This window comes from Acinonyx jubatus, chromosome D1 (genome assembly GCF_027475565.1).
Source record: "Acinonyx jubatus isolate Ajub_Pintada_27869175 chromosome D1, VMU_Ajub_asm_v1.0, whole genome shotgun sequence".
Classification (NCBI taxonomy): Eukaryota; Metazoa; Chordata; class Mammalia; order Carnivora; family Felidae; genus Acinonyx; species Acinonyx jubatus.
The window spans coordinates 60,894,414-60,918,775 of NC_069390.1; the positions used below are offsets into that span (position 1 = coordinate 60,894,414).

The 24,362-nt window shown below is 47.5% G+C and overlaps 1 protein-coding gene across 5 annotated transcripts in view; it reads right to left on the reverse strand.

Annotated features, from left to right (window-relative positions):
- TENM4 (teneurin transmembrane protein 4) overlaps window positions 1-24,362 on the reverse strand; it is a 2,866,770-nt gene that overhangs the window by 487,243 nt on the left and 2,355,165 nt on the right. For all 5 annotated transcript variants that reach the window (XM_053202558.1, XM_053202562.1, XM_053202561.1 and 2 more), the window contains one exon: window positions 20,545-20,646. In XM_053202558.1, the coding sequence (XP_053058533.1) occupies window positions 20,545-20,554 (10 nt within the window). In that variant the 5' untranslated portion in view covers window positions 20,555-20,646. The remainder of the gene's footprint in view (window positions 1-20,544; window positions 20,647-24,362) is intronic.

Below are 24,362 nucleotides of genomic sequence, written 5' to 3' on the forward strand. Positions count from 1 at the left end.
AAGACAGTAGCTGGGAAGTTTGGGCTTGGCCGCTTGCTATTCTATAATCTTCTGGGTGGGGCCCCAAATTTGTGTTTCTAGTAGCAATATGGATACTGGTGGTCCAGGGACCACAATTTGAGAACCACAGGCAAAAGTAACCTGCCTTGCCTTCCTCATGGGGTTCTAGCAAGAGCTCCCTTGGAAGACCCATGTACCAGTATAGTTCTGCCCTTCCTCCTGTGTAGGAGCCTTGGACCATCACTCAACCCCCTGTCCCCCAAGCCTCAGGTTTCCTACCTGTAAGATGGGAGTAACAGCTACCATTTGTATCTCAGCGTGGTGAAGGTCAACGAGAGGAACAATTAAGGCAAAGGAGTTCATTAGGAGTGCCTGGGTGGGTCAGTTGGTTAAGTGTCAGACTCGTTTATTTTTAAGTTTATTTATTTTGAGAGAGAGAAAGAGAGAGAGAGTGCGAGTGCACAATCAGGGGAAGGGCAGAGAGAGAGGGAGAGAGAATCCCAAGTAGGCTCTGCACTGTTGAACTCTCAAACTGTGAGATCATGCCCTGAGCTGAGACCAAGAGTCGGGTGCTTAGACAACTAAGCCACCCAGGCACCCCAAGTGTCAGACTCTTGATTTCAGTTCAGGTCACGATCTCACTGTTCGTGAGTTCGAGCCCTGCATCGGTCTCTGCGCTGTCCGTGCAGAGCCTGCTTGGGATTCTCTCTCTCCCTCGCTCTCTACCCCTCCCCCACTCTCTCTTTTCTCTCTCGAAATACATAAACTTAAATAAATAAATAAGTAAATAAATAAATAAGTAAATAAATAAATAAATAAATAAATAAATAAATAAATAAAATTATAGTGACTATTCACATGTAAAGGGAAGCAAACATTTACTGGGCACCTACTGTGAGTCAGAAGCTGTCTCAGATGTCAGGACACTGGCATAAATAAACTGGAATTCCTGATCTTAGAGAACCTGGGGCGAGTGGGGAAGACAGATAAATGAACCCCTGATCGCGTCAGTGCAGTAGCAAAGGTCACCGTAAGCTGTACAAGCGTAGGTAAGAGGTGGGGCAAGTGGGTTAGGGTGGATTTTATCCTCAAGGCAAAGGGAAGCCATTGCAGGCAGGGTTTTAAGGTGGAAAGTGACCTGCTCTTGTTGGTTTCAGGGGAAGATCCTTGCAGGCTGGAGAATGGATCACTGAGTGGGGCAAGTCTAGAGGCAGGGAGGCAGGAAGGAATTAAGGAGGCTGCTACAGTGATCCAGGAGTGAGAACATGGAGAAAAGTGGATGCATTTGACAGATTACATGTGCAGAGTAAAGATGGCAGCAGAATGAAGCTAGTGCCCAAACTAAGATGGGGAAGGCTGGGGAGGTGGGTGCCAGTGAAGGTGATGAGCCTGTCCCTCCTGTGCACGCTGGCTGCGCAGTTCCACCAACAGACCTTGTCCGGTGAGCCGCTCTGACTGCCGGGTCTCCCCAGGTGAGGGACCCTCCCCTGGGCCTCCCTCCCCATGCCCTGGCATTACTGAGCTCTGTTGTTCGCCACCCTGGCACACAGCAGCCTCCTTCCCACCCATACAGTCATCTCCAAAATGAGCAACAGCAGCAATCAGCAAGCAATCATCTCTTCCCCCTATACAGTGCCCGGGTGTGCAGATAATGTTTGTGATTGTTGCAAAAATGATAGCATGAAAATTGGGGCTCCTGCCAAAGGCAAGGAGGGGGGAAAACCTAGTTAAATAAACTCAAATGGTTCAGACCCAATCTGAGGCTTCCTAAACCGGGGCCTGCTAAGGTTCTCTGCCCCTCTGCCCTGCATGGGGTGGGAAGTCACCTTGTAAGACCCTGCCAGGGTGGGGCAGCACACAGTGGTGGCCTCGGGGGCTCTGGGAATTGCTGTAATCGCAGAACTCTTCTGGCATCTGCCATGAGCTCTGGGCATCAGCGAAGGGCAGCTCTCTGGGCCTCTCACTCACAGCTTAGCTCCCAGCCAGAGGAGAGGAAGTGCTCTCAGAGGTACAAGGTGACTTTAAGAGCATCCCAGACAGAAAGCCCGGACTAGAAGAGGCCCATAATAATAAGCTGTCACTGCTACTTTGTTCCAGGGAGAGCTGTCTGAATCCCACACTGTGCTAAGGGCTTTACGAGCCTATTGTTTTATTTAATCTAGCCGCGCAATTGTCCTGAGAGGTGGCCGTTGTTATTAATTCCATTTTACAGAGGGAAGAAGAAATGGAGGCAGAAGTTAATCATGATCTCATAGCTAGTAAACAGCAAAACTGGGATTCTAGCCTAGGCTGCTTGATTCAAAAGCCCCCGATTGAGCTACAATCCAAAGCATAATAGTAAGGACTGGGGAGACTGTGGAGAAATTGGAACTCTGCTACACTGCCCGTGAGAACATAAAATGCCACAGGCACTTGAAGAACAGTCTGGCCGTTTCCTCAAATGGTTGAACTTAGATACCATATGATCCAGTGATTTCTCATCTGTCTGCCCAAGGGGAATGAAAACATATATACGCATAGAAATTTGTTTATCAGTGCTCATAGCAGCATCAGTCACAATGGTAAAACAAGTAAAAACAACCCCAATGCCAGTCACCTGATGAATCGATCAATAAAATGTGGTGTATCCATACAACGGAATGTGATTATGAAATAAAAGAGAAATGGAGTCCTGATGCTACAACATGGGTGAACCTTGCAAACATTATGCTAAGTGAAAAGAGCCGGGTACAAAAAGAGCATAAATTGTAGAATTCCTTTTACATGAAATGTCCAAAAGAGCAAAGTCCATACAGACAGAAAGCAGAGTAGTGGCTGCCTCTGGCTAGGGGTGAGTGAGAAATCTGCAATGAATGGAACAGCTATGGGTATTTTGGGGGGAATGATGAAAATGTTCTAAAATGGACTGTGCTGACAGTTGCACAACTCTGTGAATGGACTAATTAAAAATCATTTAAATGGGTGAATTATATATTTCAAAAAAAGTTATTTATTTTAGTTTAGTATTTTGGAGAGGGAGAGAGAGGGCATGAGTGGGGGAAGGGCTGAGAGGGTGAGAGAGAGAGAGAGAGAGAGAGAGAGAGAGAGAAAGAAAGGAAGGAAGGAAGGAAGGAAGGAAGGAAGGAAGGAAGGAAGGAAGAAAGAAAGAAAGAAAGAAAGAAAGAAAGAAAGAAAGAAAGAAAGAAAGAATCTCGAGCTCAAGCAGGCTATTACGCTCAGCGCAGAGCTTGACGCAGGGCTGGATCCCACAACTCTGGGATCATGACCCAAGCCGAAATCGAGAGTCAGACACTCAACCAACTGAGCCACCCAGGCACCCTTAAAAATTATGTTATTTTTTAAAAGCCCATGATTGAATATTTAAAAGAAAAAAAAAGGAAGGAAGAGAAACAAAGCAACTATGATTTGCCCAAGTGAAGGCATCTAGAATTATTTTTTTTCCATTCATTACACAAATCTTGAGACCCTATTGTGTGCTGGGTACGTATCTCTGGAAGCCTGTGACTAGGAGCTTCTAGTCTGGGTGGAAGAGATAGGATGTGGGCACAGAAAATCATGATTCATAGGAGAAGATGCCAAGGGAATTTAAACAGGAGGATACTATTTCACACCCACCGGGTTGGCAAGATTTTTAAAGTCTGACATTACCACGTGGGCAAAGATGCAGGGCCCCAGATAGTCTCACCTGCTGCTTGAGGGAGAATAAATAGGTATTATTAAGAAAGAAGTTAGGCAGTGTTCAGTAACTAAGAATGCACATGCCCGATGACCCAGCCATCCCATGTGCCCCTGGGGTATATCTTGGATAAACTCTTATGCATGGACAAGGGCACATGGGCACGAATGTCCATGTCGGCATAGTTTATCCCACAAGGCTGGAAATAACCAAGCCCATCATTTCACAAAAGAAAGAGTAACTAATCCCTGTGATAGTCACACAACAGATTATATGCAGTGGGTAAGTTCTAAAAAGTGTACAACGTATACCAAGTTTAAAAACATACCGAAGGTCACTATCTGTTACTCATGCATATATATATACACACGTGTAGTAAAAACATAAAAACATGCAGGGTGCCTGGCTGGCGCAATCGGTAGAACGTGTGACTCGATCTTGGGGTAGTGAGTTCGAGCCCGACACTGGGTCCAGAGGATTAAAAATAAAATCTTTGGGAAAAAAAATATAAAAACATGAGAGTGATCAATACTGAAGTGTGGATAGTGGCTGCTTCTTAGGAAGGAGAGGAATAAGATTGGGGGGCACACTGGGGTATTCAATCGTACCTATGTTTCTTTTTAGAAGTCACTTGTAATACCTTTTTTCTCTGAATTGAACTTTTTATTGAGGTCATTGTAGATTCACGTGCAGTTCTAGGAAGTAATACAGAGAGATCCCTTATGCACTTGGCCCAGTTTCCACGATGGTAATGTTTTGAAAAGGCATAAATGCTATCACCAGAGTACTGATACTGATACAATGCATCAAGCGTATTCAGATTTCCCCAGTATTACATGTATTCGTGTGTGCGTGTGCTCAGTTCTACACAATTTCATCACTGGTGCAGGCTGTGTTCCCACCATCACATTGAGGATACTGAGAGGATTCCTTCACTGCAAGGGTTTCACGGTCCCCTTTAAAAGCCCCACCCACTCCCTTGGGACACCTCCTTGCCTTGTCCCTAAACCCCATCAACCACTAACCTGACCTCCACCTTTACATTTCCACCATTCTGAAAATGTTCTATCGGTGGACCCATACCGTATGTAATCTTATGGCTCCCCCCACCTCGACCCAAATTCCCTGGAGATTCCTCCAAGGTGTTACAGGTGTCACTAGTTCAAACTTTTTTATTGCTGAGGAGTGTCCCTTGGTCTGGATTTACCACACATTGTTGCCCTTTGTGAAGGACATCTGGACTAATGTCAGTTTTTGCCTATTACGATATTCTAATGTTTTAGTTCTCCAACGGGGTGGTGGGCATTAGGATTTGCACTGTACTATTTATCCTACTTTTGGATGCAAAGAATGTTGCATAATTGAAATGAAGGAAGGAAGAAAAAGATACCACTAATGTTGGCCAGACTTGCCAAACCACTGTGCCAAACAGAAGGCAGCCCAGAGTGCAGTGACACCTGAGACCAAGGCTCTGGGCCCCTGGCAGGTCTGGTGCCCTCAGGAAGTGGGACCTGGGCACCTACTTGCCTCAAGGTTCTAAGCCTCATGTAGCCACAAGAAAACCTGTCCAGGTCCTTCAGCCTTTGGGACAAGTTTCTAGAGGAATCACCCATTTGTTGCAAATCCATTTCCCCAACCTATATATGTGTGTGTGTGTGGGGGGGGTGCCCCTAATTGGGGAAATCACAAAGAAAAGGAGGTAGTGCTCAAAGTAGACAGAATGAAACCTGGCATCCCCTGAAGGCCCTTGAGAAGAATCCGGAATTGCAGCAAAGTGGCTGTCTGAGCAGCACTGGTAATGGAGAATGCCGTTGGAAGGCAACAGAAGAGACTGGGAACTTTCTTCTCCTGCTCCTGCTCCTGCTCCTGCTCCTGCTCCTGCTCCTCCTCCTCCTCCTCCTCCTCCTTCTTCTTTTATGTTTATTCACTTTTGAGAGAGAGAGAGAGAGAGCAGCGGAGGGGCAGAGAGAGAGGGAGACAGGATCCAAAGCAGGCTCTGAGCTGCCAGCACAGAGCCCGACACGGGGCTCGAACTCACGAACTGTGAGATCATGACCTGATCATGACAGGGGAGTGGAGATCATGACCTGACCATGAGAGGGGAGAGGGTGCTGTCCTGGCTTTCGTGTGCCCCCTCCCCCTCTGCCCCAGTAGCTTTAACTTTTTAATCTAAATCCCTGCAAGCACCAATTATGAATTTCTTAGTCCTAGGCAGTGCATGGGATGGGACAGTGACAGATTCATGCTACACACCATCCACTGGGGGCGGCTGGCATTCACACATCCTGCCCTCAAGAGGTCCCAGCAGAAACACCCAGAAATGCCCCCACGTGCCCAGAGAACTGCAATGTGGGCGGAGAAGCCTGCATGGGCGCTGTGGCGACCCACTGTGGGAGAGAACAGCCTAGGTCAGGTGGGCCTGGGAGAATGAGGTTTTTGACGGGTGCAAAATATCCAAAGGGCTCCCCACCCTGAGGAGAGAGCCTTTGTGAAGGCCCAGAGGCCGGGAGGCACTAGATTACGGCCACTGCCACTGCTGCTGCCAGTAATAATAATATCCCAACTCGTGATTGAGAGCGCCAACTACAGGCCAGGGGCTGTGCCAAGAGCTTTATGGGTATTCTCTCACTTGATCCTAACAACTTTTTTTTTTACTTAAAAACAATTTATTTAATGTTTATTTATTTTTGAGAGAGAGAGAGAATGAATGGAGGAGGGGCGGGGGGGGGGACACAGAATCTGAAGCAGGCTCTAGGCTCTGAACTATCAGAACAGAGCCCGACGTGGGGCTCGAATTCACAAACTGGGAGACCATGACCTGAGCTCCAGTTGGGCGCTTAACCAGCTGAGCCACCCAGGTGCCCCACTGCTATGTCAGTTTTACACACAGTTACAGAAGCACTGAGTGGTTAAGACACTTGCTCTGGACGATACCCTTTGGAAGTAGGAGAGTCAGGATTTAAACCCAGAGCCCAAGCTCTTTGCTGTTTACAATAAACTTTTCTGAGAAAAGAGTAACATAGGACCTTCTACGATACAGTGAGAAGTTTGGGCTTCCTCTGGAGGGCAAGAGGAAGCCACAGAAATCATTAAGTAGAGAGGGTCACAAGCAGACCTCTGTTGCAGGGGTGCTATCTTGGAGGCCACCCTGGGCTCCCTCCTCAACATCTCTGAAGGCCCAGCTCCTCGGTTTTATTGCTTTGCTTCTGACCTCCTCTCTTCTTTTCCTGGGCACGGCTAGACCAGAACCCACCACACAGCTGCAAGGCAAGGGGAAAGTGCAATAAAGCCTAATGCCCTCTACTCCAAACCTGGACGCTGTCCTTCGTGAGGCTCCCCAGATTTTACCTGCTACTCTGGGCCCAGCGGCTGCCCCGGGTGTCTCTTTCCTCTCTGAGATGTGCCCACTCAATGCAGGGGAAGAACACAGCCTTTGCAGTCAATGGGTTCCAGGTTCAAGTCCTGGCTCTGCCCTTTGCCCCCTGTGAGAGCTGCAGAACACTCCCTTCCTCCTTGGGCCCGGGGTTGGGAGGAGCTGAGTGAGGAGACATCGCAGGCCCCTCCAGCCCCACACCTGCTCCTGGAGCACACCCTCACTGCCCTGGCTGACATGGAAACAACTCCCCACCCCTTCAATGGGTTGTTGTGAAGAGCAACGAGAGGATGTGCAGGAAAATAATGGCCAACTGCAACATGCCTTACAAAGCGAGAGATTATTTTATCATCTTAGAGCCTAGTCTGTCTCCAGTGCCTCCCAAATCCCTGTCTTTCTTGTTCGTGCGTGTTTCCTCCGGTGGTGGGGAGGTGGGTGGGGTGGGTAGTCTGAGGCTGTGAGAGCGAGAGAGGGGCAGGGCATTTCTCCAGGCCACGTCTGGATTTGCTAGGCCCGGCCCTGACATGTTCAGAGCAGAGATAATGAACCTGCCCAGACACTGTTCTTCGCTGCAGAGGACAGGCCTTGCAGGAAAATGGAGCTGGTGTTGGAAGGAAGTCCCCTCTGCCTGGTTCCACACAGCACAGCAGTCTCCCTGGCTCCCAGGCTTGGGCCCTGCCAGCCGTGCATCAGCGACACGGAGGTGGAGTCTTGCCAGTCAGTCTGACTCGACAGGCCCAGATGGGCATTGAGGCAGCAGTGGTCCCAGAAGGCGGCAAGACGAGGGAGACAGCATGCCCACTGCTGGACAGGAGCACTCTTCCCTCCATTCTTGTGCCAGGCACTGGGGTTTAGAACTGAGCCGGAGTCCAGCCTTGCCCTTGTGGATACACAGTACTGGCAGCGGATATGCAGCCAGGGTTGGGAGTCAGGCCTTCCCCTGGCTCTGCACAGTCGTCTGAAAAAACATCCTAAAACTCAGCCTCAGTTTCCTTATCTATAAAATGGGGATGATTATGAAGAAAATAATAGTTGAGTTGCTATAAGGGTTAAGTGAGGTAACGCAGTAAAACACTTAACCCATATTAAATAAAAATGTTATAATTTTGGGGTTGGCGGGCAGTTAATCACCCAATATATGTGTGATGAGGGTCTGCTACATGCCAGGTACTATTTAGGTAATTCTCATCTACACACGCTATCTCGGGGCGCTAGTGAGGATGTCAACAGAGGGAAGCACAGAGCTGTAGGGTAACCAGAAAGGGTCACCCAACCCTCCTTTCCCAACTGTCCTTGCTAACCAACCCCTCCCTGCCCAGGGTTACCCCAGTCTGCTCATACCCCGCCTGGCTGGTCCTGGGTCAATAGCTTCTTCTCTAAATGCTGGTTCAAGGTCTTAGACACCAAGAGATCAGGTTGAGGTCCCCAAATTAACTCACAATCCATGGGAAAATCCCAAACTCTCCCCTTAAAAGACAAACACTAATAAGCTTCAACTCCACCTGGATGTCTCAGCTTCTTTCCCATTAATCGCTCTAAATAAGTTGAATATTAGTTGCATCTCTGAAGGAACCACCAGAAAATGTTGTCTTTGATAACTCAAATGGATCACCCCATCCCTCTCTCAGACCAAGAGCTTCTGGGACACTGCACATTCACTTAGTCCCAGAGAAGAGAATTCTCTTACACGTGCTGCTCATGGCCTACAGCAGAGACTAGAAACCAATCCTTTGGCAAATCTCATCAGCTCTGGGCCCTCCCTGGAACATGCGTGTGTGAGCTGGATGGGAGCAGTGTGGTCACCCCTAATAACATTCACTGAGTACCTACTAAGGGCCAAGAGAGTGACACATATCATTTCATTCAAGCCTTAGAACCATCTTGTGATCGGAGATGTTATCATCCTGCTTTACAGATAAGGAAACTGAGGCACAGGGAAAGTAATGAATTTTGTCCACAGTTGGTGTTAAATGAGGGAGGCAGCTTTGAACGTAGGCACATCTGGCTGTAATGCTACTGTTTATTCAGTTACATTAGAGGTGGTCAGTCTTCCTTTTCATTCCCCCTGCTGCCAGGAAGGCTTTATAGACATTTGTCCAAATCCCTCCCTCTTCCTATAAAATGTTAATACTGCAGATACACCGAATATCTGTTTATGTATACTGGCCCATTGGAGGATCCCAAACCACTATAATAATTATGATTTTCTTCACCCCCACCCTCCGAGAACCATTTTTAGCCCTCGGGAATGAAGGTGCCCCATTAAGAATGTCTAAGTAGTACCTGTGGTTCTCAGAGTGTTGTTCCCAGAGTGGAAGAGGGCAAGGCTTGCCCACAGACCAAGACCAGGAATGGAAAATTAGCTGGACCATTTCTTCCCAAGGGAAGCATTTATGTTTTCTTTTGAGGGCCATGGAATTCTTGTTTCTAGATTTGCTACCTGTTACTCATACTTCAATTTTTTTTTAAGTTTATTAATTTTGAGAAAGAGTGAGAGAGAGAGAGCACATGAGTAGGGAAGGCGCAGAGAGAGAGGGAGAGAGAGAATCCCAAGCAGGCACAGAGCCTGATGTGGGGCTCGATCCCACGAACCATGAAATCATGACCCTGAGCCAAAATCAAGAGTCAGATGCTCAACCAACTGTGCCACCCAGGTGCCCCCACTTCCTCATACTTTAGATTCACCTGCTGCTTCCTACAGAAAGCCTGCCAAGACATCTGCACCTGAGTTTGGGTTAAGCGCCTTTCCACCTCCAGTTTCTAAGCTGCCAAAGCAATGGTCAAACTCCATTGTTAGTGAGCATGTACATGTCTTTGTACGTAAGAGGAAGGACTGTGGTTTATCCATCTGTGTATTCCAAAGCCTAACTGGGCACAGCATGTAGTAGATGCTCAGTAAATGTTTGTAGAATGGATGAATTAATGGGCAAATGAATTTAAAGTTGCTTGTGCTGTCTTTGCTGCACTGGGTTAATGCTTTAGCAAAGACCACATCAGGGATGGCTGGATCAAACAACAGCATGCAGCCATGCCTTCAGAATGTGGTACCTTTCGGGTGTCTTTCATGAAACCAGAGTTTTCATCTGGCAATATCTATAGTAATGTTCTTGGTCTAGGCCCTTTCGAGGGCTGAGATGAGCACAGGATAAGATCTCAGAAAGAGATGATGATGATAAGAGGGATGGACGTGGCTTAAGGTATGGAAACTACCCCCCACCCCCCGCCCCGGCTCTCTGAGCATACTTTGTGGACCTTGGGGGAAAAATATGAAAAACTGTCAACCAGTAATAATCAGGGAACCCTAACTGATGAAGTCCCATGCTCACACCAAGGAAGGACAGGGGTGGCCGCCCTACACTTCTATTTCCAACAGTGTAGCTGATTACTCACCCTAATGCAGTATACAGAAAAATGCCAGATTAAATAAACAAACAAATTTATTTTTAAATATAGAGCTGAGCAGTCAGGAAAGAGATGGAAATCCATAGCAGTCAGAATAACCACGAGATAGCACAAATTCACAAGTTACAAGCAATGAGTGGGTGACAAGCCTGGAGATATCTCCTGCTTCTTAGTGACCCGGGATGTTTAGTTTGTTTTTTTTTTTAAAGGTCTCGAGACAGTGCAAGTGGAGGAGGGGCAGAGAGAGGGGGACAGAGGATCCTAAGTGGCCTCTGTGCTGACAGTAGCGAGTCCCATGTGGGGCTTGAACTCACGAACTCTGAGATCATGACCTGAGCCTAAGTCTGACACTCAACCCACTGAGCCACCCAGGTGCCCCTGGGGCTTTTAAAGAGCCAAGGAAAGTCACAGTCCTGCAGAAGATGGAAGGGAAACTGAGACTCTCATGTATAGCTAAGACTTAGGAAAAAAAACATTCACACTTTGGTGAAAAGGTGAATCAGAAAAACATAAAATCCCACTCTGAAGAAGGAGGCAGGAAGGAAACTTGACCCTAGGCCCGGATAGAGTGGAAGGAAAAATTTTAAAAGGCTGAGAATTTCCAATCACACAATGGCCCTCATGTGGGTCTGGAACTTGACTATGTGTTAACCTTGTGGCCAGGAACACACACACACACACACACACACACACACACACACACACACGTCCAAGCCAAGCATTTAATTTAAAGTAACCCCAAGTTGGTGGTTCCTCCAGGTACCTCACAGAAATAAATGCAAATCCTTTCTGGAGCAGTGAATTTTCAGCTGAGACCTCAAAGGAATCTCACAAAATTTTAGCGATCATAAATCCACAATTGAAAACAAAAATCACAGAGCACGTGAAGAAACAAGCCACCACAAGCAAGAGAGAGCAGAAACAATGAACAAATGAATCAGAAATGGGAACGCTATGGGTACTAAAATGATCAGATTCAGAAAATGAAATGTGTACAATATTTAAAGAAATATATACAAGTAGTCAAAGTATGCCAAGAACAGACTATCAAAAAACATAAAGCAGACTGAAAGATAACCAACTAAAACTTCTAGAAACGGAAGGGCTGATGTATGGGCTTCTCCAAACTGTTGTTCTAAATCTGGCTTACAGTTTTGGCATAAGCTTTGGTGTTGGAATGAGAAAGCTAAAATGCTCTGTGACTTGGGCCAATCACTGCCTATCTCTGGGCCTCAGTTTCCCCATCTGCAGGTGAAAGGGTGGAACTAGATCACCTCCTAAGTCCAACTCTATTAACTCATATTCTATAATACAACAGGTCACATCCATTGGGCACCTGGTTTTTTGTGCTACCCTTGACTATCAGCATTTTACATGATTTTTTATCTTTGCAACAGCTCACTGAGGTATGGGCTCTTATTATACCCAATTCACATATTGGGAAACTGAAGAAGAGAGGGATTAAGTAGCTTTGCCCAGAGTCCAGAGCTGGTAAGCCATGTGTGGTCTCCACTCATCTGATTCCAGAGCCCACGTTCTGGACTCTTAACATCTGGGATCTAGCACTAGGATTCTCTGACCTATCAGAAGTCTCCCATGGCAAGGGACAGCTCAATGGCTAGTCTAGGCTGTCAATAGCGACCAGAATAGGTGTTCCAGTGGGCAGGTAAGAATACCATGGAGTTCATTATCAATAACCAAATAGTAAGTGCATTCTATGAGTAAGGCCCATGCTTATTTTAGACAATAGGTATTTATAACAGAACAGCAAGCAGTGACAGATGGCTGGGGCTTACCTTCTGAATACCCTTTGGAAAATCCTTCATTCTGAAAGCACTCCTCTATACCTTGGTTTTCTCATGTACGAAATGGGGATGATAATGGTACCTAATATCACTGAGTTGTTGTAAGGATTAAATGAGCTAGTACAAGTCAGGAGTGTTGTAAGCATGCCACAAACTGTAGTTCTTTCTTTTTATTATTTTCAACCCAGTGGGAGAAAGTTGGGTTTTGTAGCAGTTGACCTTGATTCAATTCCAGGCTCCCCCCTACTTCCCAGCTGTGTGACTTAAAGTCATTGACCCTCTCTGAGGCTCCATGGCCCCATCTGTGAATCAGAAATAACAATGCTTACCTCCCTGGTAGTTGTGAGGGTTAAATGGACTGTGAAATGCCTAGCTCAGTGGCTGACATATAATAGGTACTCAACAAATGTCTGTTCTCACCCCTGGAGCGTTTTCTGCACACTCGGCTTTTCTACCATGGTTAGAATCCAAACAGGCAAAGGACTCTGTGCTTATAGATGGTGACTCACCGTTCTTTTCCACCAAGGGAGCTTTCACAAAAGCAGTGGGGGGTGGAAGATGTCTAAAGGCATCCATTTCACAGCAGGTAAGTCAAGGCAGTAGTACAGCGACAGAGGTTCACAGCCTCAGAAAAGGGCCTTCAGGCCATGATCTGCTGCTTTGGTTTAACTGGCCACTGAGATGTACAGCTGAAGATACAATTAGCACCAGGAAGAGAGCTCTACCATTATGAGGATTTGGTCATTGAATTCACCGAGGATAATGACATTGACCTTCCTGTTTGGAAATAAACCAGGTATTTAGCTTGCAAATGGCTCTCTGATCATCCTGCACACCCAGGACTGTGCAGCAGCACCACCCGAGGATGGGGACAGGTAAATAAGGATGCGATGGGGGTTTCAGAAGGACAGTGACGTCTGCAGCAGTGGTTGCGTCACTCTGCCACCCTGCAGGCCCGGGGAAGGGCTGGCGTCCACACCTGGCTTCCCGAAGAAGCATCAAAGACTGAGACCAAAAGTGGTCACCTATAGGGATTTCTTTTTTTGAGCAAACAGGGAACTCCTGGGTTTCAAGCTCAAATCTGTGACACCTTTCGGATTTCATCTTAAGTGACCTGCTCCTGCCTCTTTCTCCCTAAGACCATCTGTGTATTCAAGCGGCCCAGGAACTTTGACCAAGGCGATGCTCAGTGCTGAAAGACGATGGTGGCATGGTAGAGTGGTGGGCATTCCAGGTGCTCTGAGTCAAAGCTGAAGGTGCAAACTCAGGGCGGGAAAAGGAACCTTGGAGGGAAGGTGGTCTGGGAAGCACAAGCCTGAAGCCAGCACAAGGATACCGGGGGTCACTGCGGCACTGCTCGGCACTGCTCGGCACTGCTGAACCTTGCGGGTCCCTGCTGAGACCAGACTCAGCATTTTCTCTGCATGTGGAAGACAATGTAATGTTCCCAAACAGACCCGGCTCAAACCCCAGCCCCTCCACATACTAAGACATCTGTGTCCCTGAGCAAATGATACTCTTGTGTCTCAGGAGTATCCCCATTTTCCAGTGCCCAAACGGTCTCATAGAGTCCCAGACATAATGGTTTTCATAACGAGGACAGAAACATGCCATGCACCCGGTATAGATACCAACTCATAGTAGGAGTTCAATAAATATTCATTTGTCTTTGCTTAACTGACATAATCGACACCATATGTGACAGTACAGTCAGCCTCATCAGCCTGGCTTGCCACACTCACTATTGATTGAAGAACTGGGGTGTGCCATACAGGATTTTTATCTCCAAAATGATCCTGAGAAGAAGAAGATCTGTTCTGAGCCCTGTGATCACCAACCAGGATGGCCAGTTCTGGCGGAGCTGACCACCCAATAAGTCATTAGTGTCCCCACTGGCTAATATCTCCACTGTGGCCATGTCTTCTATGAAAAGGAGGCAGTACAAAGGAGATCATCAACTGTCTGCTGTGTGTGGGGAAGTGGCCATGGTAGACTCCAAAAGGGTGGAACAAAGAGGCATAACTGGTGTTCTTGTTCAACTTTCCAAGGGCTAAAAAGTGTATTTGGAAAGAGATGATGGAAACACAGCTTTAAAAAGCAGTGTGGTAACAGTAAACCCTTGAGGTCAGACAAATGGGGCCAAGCCCCTGGGGAGCGGTGGCAAAAGCAATCATGAGCTTTAAAAGCAGACTGACTTATGTCTGAATCCCAGTTCTGCCGCTTACAGGCAGGAAGGTGTCCTTGGGGAGGGGAGAGGGAAGGATGCCTCAGTTTCTTCATCTGTAAAACAGGAGAAATACCCGAACTGCTATGATGATTAAATAAACATGATGCATGCCTGGCACAACAGTGAGTGCTCAGTTAGCTGTTAGTTTAATTCCTCCTTCTTTCCCTCATTTCCCATTCTCCTCTAGAGTAGTGACGTTACTTTATCTGCTAGTGAATTAGAATTAGTAGCGGATGACTTTCATCTGTCTGCTGGTGACCATGGTCCTCTGTCCATATAAATCTGTAAACCGTCAAGTAGAGACTTGTGCAAAAACTTCCAATGGCTTCTCACTTCTAAAACAAGAGTAACAAAAGGCCCCAGCTCCTCTGCCTGGACCCCAGGGCTTCCACCCGTAGGCCTCAACCTCCCAACCACTTCCCAGCTGCAATGCTCACCCTAGTGGCACCCATCAGTAGGCTGGGTGTGGAGGAGGGCTCAGCCCAGCCTTGGGGATGTCACGGATGGTAAGAAAGGCTTTCCAGAGGCAGGTGCATCCAAAGTTAACCTTAAAAGCACGAGGAGGATTTTTGCCGATAGACCAAGAGGGGAGAAGGCATTCTGGGCCAAGTGAGTATCATGTGCAAAGGCCTGAGGCCTCGCAGCCAGGCTTCAGTCCAGGCAGATTCCTATTACCTCTCCACTCAGACTGTCCTCACGTCCCTTCCTCTCTTTACCAGACTGACAGATGACCACTTGTGCACTCCCTGCTGAACTCCAGTAAGGATCTCACTTCTTGTGCCCAGCTTTCAAAGTGTGGCCCAGAGATATCTACAGGTCCCTGAGACCTTTTTAGGAAGCCAGTGAGGTCAAAGCTACTTAAAATACTGCCCTTTTCATCCTTGTCCTCTTATGAGTATACAGTGGAGTTTTCTAGATTGAATGTAGAAGCAGATACATCTTCTGTTAAGCCAGATATTTGCCAAAATATAAAACAATGCCACTCTATACATTTTTGTTTGTTTGGAAAAGTCATTTTTCATTAAAATGTGTTATTTATGTTGATACAAGGCTTTATTATTGTTACTTTAAATGAGCTATAAATAATGATTTTAACATTTTTTCCCAGTGCTAATTACCACTTTGACAAATTTTAACACACATAATCCACATAAACAAAAACTCTTTGGGGTCTTCAATAATTTGGAGGAGTCAAATAGGGTTCTGAAACCAGAGAGTTTGAGAGCCATTGCTTTAGGAAATACTGTGAAGAGAGCCAGATGCATAACTAACCCCAGAAAGCATTCTCAGAGGGCAATTTCTGCCCATTATTGGGAAAAGAGACCACAGGCAGTCTGTCCCTGGCTGGACCCTACTGTCATGCTTGTCGCTCTCTGTTCCTCCTTCTTCATTCCCTTCCTGTCAAAACCCTAATGGCAGACCAGGCATCTCACTCAGCAGTAACCTCTTCGCCAAGTTCAGGGAGGTGTGTTGACCACACACTGTCAGGAAGGCAGGGCCCAAACAAATAACTCAGTGTCTCTGATTTGAACTTTCCTGATGACTAAAAATGTTGAACATCTTTTCATGTGCTTGTTGGCCATTTCTGTTGTTTTCTTTGCAGAAATGCCTATTCAGACTCTTTGCCCATTTTTGAATTAGGCCCTTTGTCTTTTCATTGCTGAATTTAAGAGTTCTTTATAGAGTCTGCATACGATCCCAAGATCTATGACTGCAAATATTTTATCCCATTTTGTGCTCATCTTCACTTTCTGTATGCTATTTCCTCTGAAGCACAAAAATTTTTAATTTTAATGATATCCAATTTATGTATTTTTTTCCTCCTTTTTGTGTGTGCCAAACCATTTCCTGTCTAATTGGAGGTCATGACCATTTATGCCTATGTTCTCTTCTAAGGGTTTATAGCTCTTACATTTAGGTCAACAGTCCATTTTGAGTTAAGTTTTGTATATGGTGTAAGGAAAGGGTCCCACTCTCTGCTTTTGCACGTGGATAGCCATTGGTCCCAGCACCATTTACTGAAGAGATGACCCAGTCACCTCATCTCGAAAATGGGCTTTAAAAGACTACCTTTCAGGGTGCTTTTAGCATTCAACAAGACAGAGAAAAAGTGCCTGTGGGGATTCCTGGCACACAGCAGACAATGCCATAACTGAAGGATCAGACAGTGGATGTGAAAGCACTCGGAAACACTGGTCATCATTACTATCATTTGACCAGAACTTTTCCATTCCTAAAGGTCATTAACATCCACAACCCCACCGGCGTGTCATAAGAAACCTGTAATAAATAACCCTCAGGTCAGTGGCTTGTAACCCCTTTCCCAGGAACTCCCTCTCTGAGGGGCCTTGGAAATCCTTTTCCTCTCCCCTTCCCCTTTTTCTTTCTTCCTACCTTAATTTTGCATCAAATGCCCTTGGTCTTAATTAATTAATCAATTTAAGATTGGTAACCCACTCAAATCTTTTTTGGCAAGTTGGTGGGAAGGCATGAATGAACAAATGAGTCAATCAAGCAAAAGGCTCCTAATTTAAAGTCAGAAAAGTGAAGCCCCTAGAGCTAAAGCGATCACCCCACACACAGGTGTCAAAGGTGAAACGTGGGACACTACTCCAGTGCTCTCCACTCCTGCACTCCCCCTCCCATCCTGGAGAGATCCTTTTAAACCAGTCTCCCTCCTCCTCAGTGTTTGCAACACCTCCCAATTTAGTTTTCTCTCTGAATTTCATTAGTGTCCCATTTGCCTCATCTTCCTGATCTCTGAGGCAGGCGGTAAGCAGGAGGAGACTGAATTGGCAACAAGGGCTCCCTGCCTCCTGGTTGTGGATGAGGCTACATGCAGGGGAGGAGGGTGTGGCCCCTGGGCTGCAATTCTACACACGCTCTGGTCCACTTGACTCAAGCCAATAAACAATAATGGGACTCTAGCTATGCCCCAGGCACTGGGGGCTCGAGGATGAGGAGCTGTGCTTGGCCTTGAAATCTCAGGCTCTCAGGGATGGATGGATAATGCCTGGGCCATGGGCTGCAGGGACTTTGCCCTCCTGGGCAGTGAGAGTGAGCGAGAAAGAATGCGAGGTTAGTCAGGGGAGAATGGCAGTGGGCCATTCCAGGAAGGGGGAACAGCACGTATAAAGGCAGGAGGGTACAAACGATAGCGTGTAAGCAAATAACGACGTGGAATCTGTTGTGAAATTATTTGTTCAGTCATTCGCTCATTCAATATGTGCTTATGGAGTCCCTGTTCCAGGAATAAGAACACTGCAGGAACAACCCAAAGGAAGTCCCTGCCCTCGTGGAGCTTATATTCCACTGAGGGAAACAGACCACAGACAAGCTTACAGAGCAACAGACGATGCAGCAGGTGGAGAGAAACGTCACATGGACGAGATCAGGTGGAAGAAGGCACAGGAAGGACTGGAAGGGAGAATGGCCACTTGCATGGGGCGGTGGGTGCAGGCCTCCCACCCTCACCTCCCCTACCTTGCTCACACCACTGGCCTCACACACTTGTGTTAAGCACTTTCCGGTGCATGCGTGCTCTGCTCGCTTTATTCACTGCAGTTTCCTTTGCCTAAAGAGCCTTTCCCAAGACTGGAAAAAAGGCATCTCTGCCTTATGCTGTGCGGTAGGAATATGTTTATGGTTCAATGGACAGTGAAGAGGCCAATGGTGTGAGTGAGGGGTGCATAGGAGAGGTGGGGTTGGACAGGAGATGGGCTGGCTGGTGTAAGTCCTAGTGGGTCACAGTGAGGACTCGGCCTTTCCTCTGCCAAAGATGGGGGTGCACAGCAGGTTTTGAGCAGAGAAGTGATCTGATCTGACATGGCAGACCCCTGGGAGGGAGAGTGGTAGCAGAGTCTATGAAGGGGCCATTGCAATAATCCAGGCCTGAGAAGATGGCTTGGACCACTGTGGGGACAGAGGAGGTGGATACACAAGCCGAGGAGGGGACAGAAGCTGATGGAGTCAGTGTGAATATAGTACAGCGTGCAAAAGGAGGGATGGGAGGGAGAGGAGGCCAGAGAGGAAAAGCAGAACATTCTAGACAGAAGAATCTGCCTGTCCCAAGGCTCAGATTCAATCTCACCCTGCCAGACTCAGATCCCACTACTTAGATTTCTGAAATTTCTTCCCTCTCTCCTTCAGTTTAACAAGCCTCACTCAGGGCCCAGCTCTATGGGTGGCACCAACATGGGATGAGCGATTCCCCCTCTCCCCCCCCCCCCACCAATGTCTGGCCTCCACGAGGCTCCCTCTGTTGTTGCTGAAAGCTGTGTCCACATGTGACACCCGACAGGATGCTGGGGGAACCTGGGGGAGAAAGGAGGGGATGGGGAGTACAGAGGAGGAAGGAGAGAGCACATTTCCTGGGTTTTAATGGTGTGGGAGGATGAGACTGAATTTTTTCTTCTCACGTTCACGCATTACAAGCAAGCATGGTTGTGGTGGATGAGTTCACCTTCGGCTTAGTTATCTTACCTCCCTGAGTGGACCTCAGTTTTCATATCTTAAAAATGGAATTGTAAGGACTACCTCATGGGGTTCCCTGAGTTACATGAGATTCCTAAATCAAGTACTTGGCACAATGTCTCAATAAATATGACCCCATTTTACCTGCCCTTCTATATGGAAAGCTAATAATCTTAACAGATCTCCTCAGAGAGCCATGTGGGTATGGCTGAACACTTATCCCAGGCTGTAGTTACACAAGCTTCAGGCTGACAGCAGAAGCCAGCTCTGTTTCCATTCCCTGTTATCTCCCCAGAGCCTAGCGGGGTGCTGGGCTTATTGTGAGCATTCAGTGTGTCCTTGTTGAGTTGCTAAATAAATGATTGAATCAGAGGTTATGTAAGATCTGGGCTTCAGCACTTTTTAGCTGGAAGACCTCAGACAATACAGTTAATTTCTCTGAGCCTCAATTTTCTGGCCCGTAAAACAGAAATAATATCTACAGTGGCAGAAGCAGTTATCATTGCTCATCAAATAACCGTATTTTCCCCACATTTCCCAGAGCCCGAGGAGTCAGGCTGGACCCTGTGACTCATTCTGGCCCATAGGCCGTGTGGCGCTTCTGGACCAAAGCATTTAAGGGCCAGTGCTCAATCTGCTGGTTCGCTTCTTGTGCTACAGAGACCAAGGTGGCTGCAGGTTCTACCCAAAACACAGCAGAGCTCTCATCAGCCTGGCTCGAGTCACTAGGTAGGGCACAGTCCTCTACGTCCCTTGGTCAGACATGTAGCATGAGCAGGAAATACACTTGCTCGTAGAGCATAACTAAGCCTAGTGAGACTCCGTGTCCACCTTGCAAGACTGCTGGGAGGATAAGAGATCGTGTTTGGTTCATAGCAGGTTTTCAGTAAGGTGCTTACTCCCTGCGTCCTGGTTCCTCTGCTTCTTCAGCCTTCTTCACCATGACCTAGCCTCCATCATGATTCGACTTTCTCTAGCTAGAAACATCCTCCTGCTTTTCTGATGCAACCCAGGTGTTTTGTACTATTTTTTCCATTGTTCCTCTGCACAGCAATATAAAGAAAAGCCTCCAGAGAGCCACTCTGGCTGGCTGGACCTGGCCTCCAGCCCACCTGTCCCAGTAGCCACCCACTTACCTCCTCCTGCCCCACTCTCAACTGTGCCTCTGATCCCACCCCAGCTAAGCTCAAAATGTGACCATCAGACTCTGGACACAGCCTCTGATCTCCTGGATCCCAGAACGATCCCGACGGCTACTGTTGCCTCTGCGGTCCTGGACCTGCGTGGTGCTTCCTGGCCACCAGCTCCCACATCACATCCCACCTGGATGCCCGGGCCCTGCCTGCCACTGCCCACTGTGCAGGCTGTTGGCTTGGCTTCCAGCACCCAGCACTCCTCTTACTGTATCTGCTCCCTGAGAAGGCCACCTCCACTTTGGGCTGACCTCCTCTACTTGCCATGCTGCTTAGTGGCAAAAGCCTTCAACCAAAAAGCATGCACGATTTCAGATTCCAAGATGGCACTTCTCATTAAGACCACAGGTTTGCAGTTGATGACACAGAAAATCAGAGCAGACAAGGGGACTGACCTGGCTCCATGTCAGCACGTTCTGAAGAGTCAGCAGTGTCCCTGGGCCCTGCAGCCCTCTCTCCAGGGCCATGGGATCCTGGAGGACAGGGCGGGATCCTTTCTGTTAAAGCAGAGAACACAGACCCTACTGAGTGAGGTGGCAAGATGCCCTGGACCCTTTCCCACAGATTTCTAACCAGTAGCCGTTGCAAACACACACCAATGAGGGGAGGGGCTTGTTCCTGGTCCCACCAACAGAGGTGATGGGGGGGGGGAAGTGGGAGGGGGGGTCCCAAATACCCTGTGAATCTCACAGGAACACATTTCCTTTATGCAGCCTTCCTGGGCGGCCCTGGTATACTCTGTTCTCCCATCTCATCTTGTGCCGTGGGAGAAATCATCTTGCCTGACCAAACCCCTCAAGGGCAGGGACTGCAGATAGGTTTTCTTTACAATCCTGGTGCCCTGCAAGGACTTGGAGCAGAGGTGAAACTGAGTGTTTTGTGAAGAAGGATTGACTGGGTGCTGTGATGGAGGAGGTAGGCTGGAGGTGGTGGGGGATGGGGGTGGAACACGGGCACCAGGGCCTGGCCCCCCTCAACAGTTCTATCATTGATTCACCAGGTAAATAAATACGTCACTGCATCTCTTTGAACCATGGCGTCCTGCCCTACAAAATGGCGATCTTCACTATGATAGCCGTATGGGAGTGTTGGGAGTCACCTGGCCAAGTTCCTCACACACAAGAGTTCTGGCTATGTGCACCTTCTTGTCACACTGCAAACTCTAGAAAATCACATCCTGTCTTTGAGCCTCTGTGTCCTCATCTGAAGGAGGAAAACTCTGCGCCTGGTGAGGTCCTTTTTGCCCCGAGAATTCTACAATGATGAATTTGAATCATCTGTGATCCCAGTGCCTAAGGAGATATCTGCACACAATGAAAGTTTGTGAAATGAGTAAAAGAAATCGTACCCCCACTCAAAAGAAAAGCAAGGGGAGGCTCACAGGTTTTAAGTCATCTGCCTCAGGTCACTGTAAGAGGAGGAAGAACATTTGAACACAGGCTCTCAGAGACCCAAGATCTGCTTACTTTCTCCTGTACCAACTATCACACACATTGAAAACATCACAAAATGGCTTTTTATGTAAAAGACACACTAGGCTAAAGAACAAGGTTTGAAAGATGCGTTTAGGCATCTGAGGTAAAAATTATTTTTGAGACATTTCCCGAAAACCTATTTGCTAAATATATGCAGGAACCTGACTAGGAAGACTTTATTGTCCATTACAAGGTGAGGACTTACTGGTAATCTCTGTTAAAAACACAATTTTCCTAAGGGTGACAGTTTACTAGCTTCATCTGAATTTCACGTTTCTTTATTGTAAATTCTTGTTATTCTAATCAAAATAGAACTGTATTAGGCAAGAACATTCACCAGGCTCTGCCCAACTGCAGAATATCCCTTCCCCAACTTCAGGGGCCAGCCTCCTAAACACCCTAGGAGAGAAGACCTGTTAGGCAGAAATAGAACTAACAAGACAAAGTCTGGAGGTAAACAAGAAAAGCCTTTATTTAAAAAAAAATTTTAGTGTTTATTTTTGAGAGAGAGAGAGAGCTGGCGAGGGACAGAGGGAGACACAGAATCTGAAGCAGGATCCAGGCTCTGGGCTGTCGGCACAGAGCCCAATGTGGGGCTTGAACTCACAAACTGTGAGATCATGACCTGAGTCAAAGTTGGATGCTTAACCGACTGAGCCACCCAGGCACCCCAAGAAAAGCCTTTCAAAATCACACTACATTCACTAAAATAAGAAATGGGCAGTACACTGCATAGCATAGGATGAACATTTTAGGCATCTTGAATGAGCAGTCATGGCTACTGTGCCCTTAATTTCTCCTTACCATGCCTCGTTCATTGTAAGCTTAACCTCCACAGTTTCAGGGAGCAGCAAAAGATTGTTTTGCTATAACAATGTGCAGGGTAAGAGGCACTTTCTCCTGTGTGTGAGCCTCTCCCCATGTGCCCACCATCTTGTGGGTTTTAGGACTCAGAGCTCTTGGCTTTGCCCACAAGGGTCCTCCAGGGGTCCTGGTCATACGTAGTGACTCAGACAAAATACTCAGGGTCTCTCTTAAACCCCTCTCCTTTGTCCTGGTCATAAAATCCCATTCTGCCTCCGTAGCTTCAGGCCGCAGCTCGTGCTACGGACCCTTGCCTGGGCCTTACAATCCCTACCCTGTTAAAGAAGCTGCTGAACTAGTTTTCCTCCTCTTCCACCTTCCTCTTTGCCAGGGCTTCAGGGAAAACCTCAACATCTTTTCTCCTGTTTATGTCTTTTTCAAGTCCTATCCCCAAATTCCCTCTTTTTTCAAGTATCTCTCATAAGCACCACAATGACTAGGAGTGAAACGAAAATACTCATGGGCAGACCGAAGATTTCAGAGGTATTTATGTACTGCATTTCGTGGAGGGTAACCCAGTTAGGAAGGGATTGTAGCATGCATTCATTCATTCATTCATTCATTCCCTCGCTCACTCACTCATATAGTTGAGAGTTAGGTGTCGTGCAGGATGCACTGATGACTTAAAAGCAAATCCTGCCCTTAGGAAGCTCACAGGCTGGCAAGGAACAGTAAGGCCTGGCAGTTTTGTAAGAGAGATACAGATGAAAGCCAGTGAGAGGACAGAGGAATGAAGAGACCAGCTTGGCTGACAGATCAGGGGGCACTTACTGGACAGCATATAGTTTCAGCTCAGCCTTGCACCAGAGGCAGTGTTAGGCAGACAGCTTGTGTATACGGCAGGTGCTTTGTACGAGGGAGCCAGGCACAGGAGGGGAAAGCACGGCAAAGAATGTGTAGCGCAGCCTCCCAGAATGTGGGCTGTGTGGAGGGGAGCAGAGTTCGACACACCTGAGAGGTGATGGACAGGGCCCTGAAGACCAAGCCCGAGAAGACAGCCACTATTCAATGAGTAATCAGGAGCCATCAAGGGTTTCTGAGCAGAGATGTGACATGACTGGAGATCTACTGTAAGAAGATGAATCTGGCAAGGCTTGCATAGTATGAATTGGAAGGGGAGTAAGTTCCTAATTGTGTGCCAAGCACCAGGCAGAGTATTAGGTGCTGGTTGGTATTTGAGCTCACGGACCTTCTGAACAACTGCACTTAGGCAAGCATTATCCCTCCAGACTTACAGTCAAGAAAAGGAGACTTTAGGGAATTTAAGCTGCTTGCCTCTAATCCCCCAGCTAGGAAGCAGTGGAGACGAAATCTAAACCCTGTTCTTTTTCTTTCCAGGTGAGCCATAAAGCATGCTGTGACCCTGTGCTCGACACCAGGACACCCGATACTCCCAGTACACCTTCTGCTTCCAGAGCACCATCCTGTCTGCCCTAGGGTGGTGGAATGTGATTGCTTCCTGGACTGCCTTTGAGAGGCCCGGATGGAATTAAGCACAGAGCACCTTTGCTTCTGTTAGTTTTCCCCAAAGTGAAACAAACAAGGAGATACCACAATGCCTTGGGTTGGGTCCCAATCACCAGAGACTGCAGTCTCTTGCAAAGAATTTCAAAGGTAGCAGGACACCATACTCCCCCGCCTCGGAGGGGAGCATTGCTTTTGTCCTTCCCTTCGTAGCTAAGCCATGGTAGCAGGAGCAGTGGACTCAGGAGCCTGGGGCAGGATCTTTTGGGTACCCAGGAATCTACTTGGGGCACATACAATGTCCAGGAGGGGCCAAGCATTTCTACACTCTGGGCCCACTTCATTCACTGTTTGGGAGGATTGCCCAGAGGACTCAATACACCTGAACTGGGTTGTCATACCCACAGCCT